At 41.9% G+C, this 5069-nt stretch overlaps 1 protein-coding gene across 5 annotated transcripts in view; it reads right to left on the reverse strand.

The window, feature by feature from the left end:
* The window catches only part of FANCD2 (FA complementation group D2), a 51173-nt gene extending 46191 nt beyond the window's left edge, over window positions 1-4982 (reverse strand). For 3 of the 5 annotated variants that reach the window (XM_024982679.2, XM_024982678.2, XM_024982677.2), the window contains exons 1-6: window positions 4771-4977; window positions 3284-3374; window positions 1512-1652; window positions 912-979; window positions 640-743; window positions 192-252 (exon numbers count right to left, since the gene is read on the reverse strand). In XM_024982679.2, coding sequence (XP_024838447.1) covers window positions 192-252; window positions 640-743; window positions 912-979; window positions 1512-1652; window positions 3284-3347 — 438 coding nt within the window. In that variant the 5' untranslated portion in view covers window positions 3348-3374; window positions 4771-4977. Of the gene's footprint in view, window positions 1-191; window positions 253-639; window positions 744-911; window positions 980-1511; window positions 1653-3283; window positions 3375-4770 lie in introns of those variants that run through there. The other 2 variants (NM_001192429.1, XM_059879644.1) reach the window with 2 other exon arrangements.
* Window positions 4983-5069: the final 87 nt, after the last annotated feature.

The following is a 5069-nucleotide window of genomic DNA, read 5'->3' on the forward strand; positions in this document are numbered from 1 at the left end:
GCAAATCAGCTCAGTCCAAACCACAGATATTGCTCTCCAGATTCATCTCAGCAACAGGGCTGTGGGAAACTGCTACAAACTCAAATGCTTCTATTACCCCTGCTCTACCCCGTGCTCCAGCCATTTATACTTGGGCATACACCACAAATCACATCCATGAGATGTTCACACAAAAAGTGGCACAGCCTCACCTGTAATGTGTCAATCCCCAGAAGCAATTTAATGAGGCTCTTACAGTAAGATGTGCCCGTGCTGTTAAAAAAAAAGAGAGAAATTTGTTTTCTGCTTTGTGTTACGGTTTTTATTATCCTTTGTCCATAAAATTGGTTAAATACGTAATTTTTTAGGAGAAACTATCCTGTTGGAGAAGAAGTACAGCACATGAGAAGACAGTTCTTAGTCACAGAGAGGTAAAGAGTTGAAATTTTCACCAACAGAGGTGAGATACATTTTAAAAAACATTCTGGATTCTTAGTATCCTGAACTTAATAATTTAAAGGTTAGGCTAAAACTCTGAGAAAAAGAGAGCTATAAATCAAAACCAAATTAAAAAAAAACCTGCATTCTATCCAACCTCCCCACACCCCCCAATCCAACTGGTGTAAAATTTCAGCAAGACTCGACGACTCATCTCCACACCTGGTTTCCTCATCCTGCACACGTTCACAAGACAAAAGGCAGTTCCTGAAACTGTCCTGGTCCTCAATGTAAGACTCCAGGCCACTAACGAACTCTTCTATTATCTTGGTAACATTCAAAGAAAACAAGAGTAAAAATTTTAGTTTAACATTTGCTGTGGGTTAAATAAAATCATTGTAGCACATTCAACTTTATGCCAGTGACTTTAAATTCCCAACTGAAGAGTACTGCTGGCAAAAAAAAAAAAACAGCACTAGGGAGAAAATACATACTGTGGGATAAGAAGGATGTTTCCTCAGAGTCTGAAAGAGTTTCTTTTGGAAAACGATTTGATCCACAGCTATAAGAAAAGAAGACGAGTTGGTCCCCAGTGTCTTGAACTCTCCTGACTATTGTCTCCCTTTCCTAAGACCTAGGTTCCTGTCTGATGAAACCAATAAAGGTATTCCCAACCTAATAAACTCACAGCAGAAGAGAATTAGCATTAGTAAAGGATAGCTACTAAGTATTTTAAAAAGATGCCATACCCTTAACTGAATGGGATAATCTATGCTCCTAAAGTAGGGCCTTATATGGCTTTATTTATAAACTTTCCTCTGAAATTAATTCTGACCCAGATAAATACTCTCTGGGTATTTATTTTTTCACAAGAAAACAAAGTAATACTATATATAACATTCTTAAAAAAAAAAAAAAAGAATTAGACATACTTTACTTAACAGTCATTAACTAAAATATAATTTCAGTTTCATCCTTGTCTCCAGACAGATGGTGCTCCCATTTCTAATCTTCACTGCCTCTCTAGAAAATCCATTATTCAGTTCTGAGCCCTTTCACTATACCCAGATAAAAGATTTTCATTAAAACATTACCTAGTTGGTTCTGACTCTCTCCGGTTTTAAGAGTAATTCCTGATGCCTTAAGAAACTTTACAAAGACATTGTCATTTTCTTCAACTTCATTGTGAACATGAGATTTCTTTGTCTTTTTGGAAAGTGGTTGCTTCCTGGCTTCTGAAAATTGAAAAAAATGTCAAGAATTCGACAAAGAGTAGAGCAAAGCTTAAAATGTAAACCCTAGAACAATACCTAGGATAGTTGATGGGTCCCTGAGAGACTATACTGGAACTGATGCTGCAGTGAAATTTTATCTCTAACAAGGGTCAGCAATAATGGCTTGCAGACAAACAACACAATTAACAAACAGAATTATTTTCACCTATTAAGTTTTCTTTTGAAGAATTCAAAATATGCCACCTCTAACAAGAATAACCATAGAAATGGTTTCCACCCAAATTCTAAAGCAGCCAGGGTCTCTCATGTACTCTACAAACCACTGCATAGAATCACTGAGAAGCTTATTGGAAGCATATTCTTAGGTCACATCCCAGACGTACAAAATCAAAATTTCAAGGCTAGAGCCTGGGAATCTAAATTTTTAATAATTCATATTCTGCAGGTAATGATCCTTACTCCCACCGAAGCTTGAGAACCAATGATAAGGATGCAGAGGTGGAAGAATGTGACAGATTCGCCTACGTCTTATCTTTGAGTACAAAGTCCAGACTGATTTCACCCCAAGGCTTTCAATCCATGAGAAGTAATTAAAAAAAAATAAGCAAACATAAACAAAAAGGTACCTGAGGTTCAGTATGATTATCTACTCTTCTCCCTTAATGAAGCAATGTTAGAATTGCCTTAATAGAGTAGATGAATATAATAAACAAAAGACTATCAACCACTTCTCATAGGAATACTTAGGGCTTCTGTCAGTTGCATTCTCATTATAGACAGAGTCTGTCCTCTTTCTTTGCCTCTGGCGTGTTTGCTTTGATATGATGCTATTCCTTTCTGTATCACCATCACAGCATTTATTGAGATCATAAATTTTTTTAAGGGAGGAAAGATGACCATAAGATTTTTAAAGGGTTAGGGGCTTCCCTGGTGGCTCAGATGGTAAAGAAGCTGCCTGCAACACAGGAGACCCAGGTTTAATCCCTGGGTCAGGAAGATCCCCTGGAGAACGGAATGGCTACACACTCCAGTATTCTTGCCTGGAGAACTCCATAGACAGAGGAGCCTGGTGGGCTACAGTCCATGAGGGTCCCGATGAATCGGACACGACTGAGTGACTAACACAACAATTGTTTGGGGCTTCCCTGGTGGCTCAGTTGGTACAGAATCCGCCTGCAATGCGGGAGACCTGGGTTCAATCCTTGAGTTGGGAAGACCCCCTTGGAGGGCATGACAACTCATTCCAGTATTCTTGCCTGGAGAATCCCCAAGGACAGAGGAGCCTGGTGGGTTGCAGTCCATGGGGCTGCAAACAGTTGGACACAACTGACGACTAAGCACGGACTATGTAGTTATCTTTGTGTCCCAGCACCTGAAGGACGTACGATAGATAAGTTCTTACGTCTGTAGATTCCACTTATGTGGAGACTGAAGCTCACAGACTATAGGCATGCCCAAAGTCATACATGCAATTAGAGGTAGAAATTCCAAATCTCTTGACACTGGACTGTGTGTGTCCTATCTATTAAGACTTGATGACTCCCAACACTTGAAAGGAGGAACTTTATACCCCTTTTAGTGCCTCACACATTTGCTACAAAAAATAAAGCAACAAATGATTAGACACTTACCAGAGGCATCTTCTGTCAGGCTCTCTTTATTCTCTGACACTGATAGTTTTCTTTTGGAAATCATTCTGACCAGTCTTCTTCAGTTAAATTACTTTGCAGAACAAATCAGAGAACATAAGTTACTCTGTAGAAGCTAGATAAATTCTGAGAAGTTAAAAATATTAGCTCAAAGAAAACAATTAATGCTCTATCCAAAACCAAAGACTTCACAAAATGCTATTTAAAGCCAGATCTTGAGAAAATTTCAACTCCTCTTTCTGGTCAATACTTGCTTACTTTCACGACTTGTTTACCTAGTTGCCTCTTTAGCCAGATCACTTTTCTCTTGCTGAAGAATAAAACCCATAGTTCTCTGACATTGAAGATCCTTCACCATTTAGCCCCAATCTACTATTCCTTTAACTCATTAATCCAAAACTCCAATGTTGAGGACTGGGCTAGGTGTTGGGGTTACATTTGTGAACCAAAAATGATTCCTGCTCCAACTGAAATGCTGTTATCTGCCTGGAAATTACTCCATCTCCTTAAAGTCTCAATCAAATGTCTTCTTCCTTGAAAACTGGACTCCTATCCCGAAAGGAGATTACTCCTCCAGCTTTCCTGCTCCAGAGTATATGTAAGAAACCTTAGAACACACTAGACTGAGGGGCTCCTTGAGAGCAGGAATCCAGTGTTGTTTATCTCAGGTATCCCTAGGGCCCAGCATGGTACCTAGAATTAAAGAAAAAAATTTCTGAGAATATTCGCTAAATGAGAATAGCTGGCAGGAAGGTAAATATTAATATCTAACAAAAACTACTAAGTCTTTTATATCTAATACTTCCTTTATTTCTCACAAAACTTTTTGAGGTAGGTACCATTACTCTAAAGACACCTGAGTTCAATCCCTGGATCGGGAAGATCCCCTGCAGTAGGAAATGGCAATCCACTCCAGTATTTCTGCCTGGAAAATTCCATGAACAGAGGAGCCCGGCGGGCCACAGTCTACGCAGTTGCAGACTGGGGCATGACTGACGCACTGAGCGTACGGGCGCACAAGAGCGCCTACACACACGAACACGCACACGCACACGCACCCACCCACCCACCCCCCATTATTCTCAGATTCAGTGGCAGAGCTGAGATTCCAATTTAGCAGTCCGGCTCCAGGATCTACCTGCTTCTTAACTACCACCCATAATAGTGGCTTCCAACAATACTTACCATTTACTACTTACCAAGCGTCATGCTAAGCATTTTTTTTATATACTTTGCCTCGTTTACATTTATAAGCATTCTCAACCATTCTACAGAAGGAAAAACTAAGGCAAGTCATGGCCTCTGGACTTCAGGGAACACGCCCTTAACACCTGCTAACCAGTCCAGCAGCCTCAAACCCGGGGAAACCCGGAGGGCTGTCTGGACTAGGTCCTCCGGGGAGGGGCGGGGGGCGGGGATGGGGGTCAAGTCTCTCCTCGTTTCGTCTTTTTAACGACGCAGGAAGGTACCTGGAGGTATTATCCCGCGACTAGATAGCTGAAGAAGCTGAGGTTGAGGGCACGGAGGCTCAGAGGGAAAGGCCAGGCTCTGTTGGGACCGAGAAACCAGGCCGTAAGTTCACGAGGCCTCGAGAGACGACGACCGCTGCTCCAGTCACCGGCGGAGAAGGCGTCGCCGGCCCGCCTCTTCAACTTTCCCGCCGGTAGGACGCCACACTGACGCCACATTGACGCCACTTCAGCGCGCCCTCGCCATGACGTAAAACGTCCGCGCCGGAAGTGGGCGGCCCGGCGGCCCGGCTTGGGGC

Source organism: Bos taurus, chromosome 22 (genome assembly GCF_002263795.3).
Source record: "Bos taurus isolate L1 Dominette 01449 registration number 42190680 breed Hereford chromosome 22, ARS-UCD2.0, whole genome shotgun sequence".
In the NCBI taxonomy this organism is placed as follows: Eukaryota; Metazoa; Chordata; class Mammalia; order Artiodactyla; family Bovidae; genus Bos; species Bos taurus.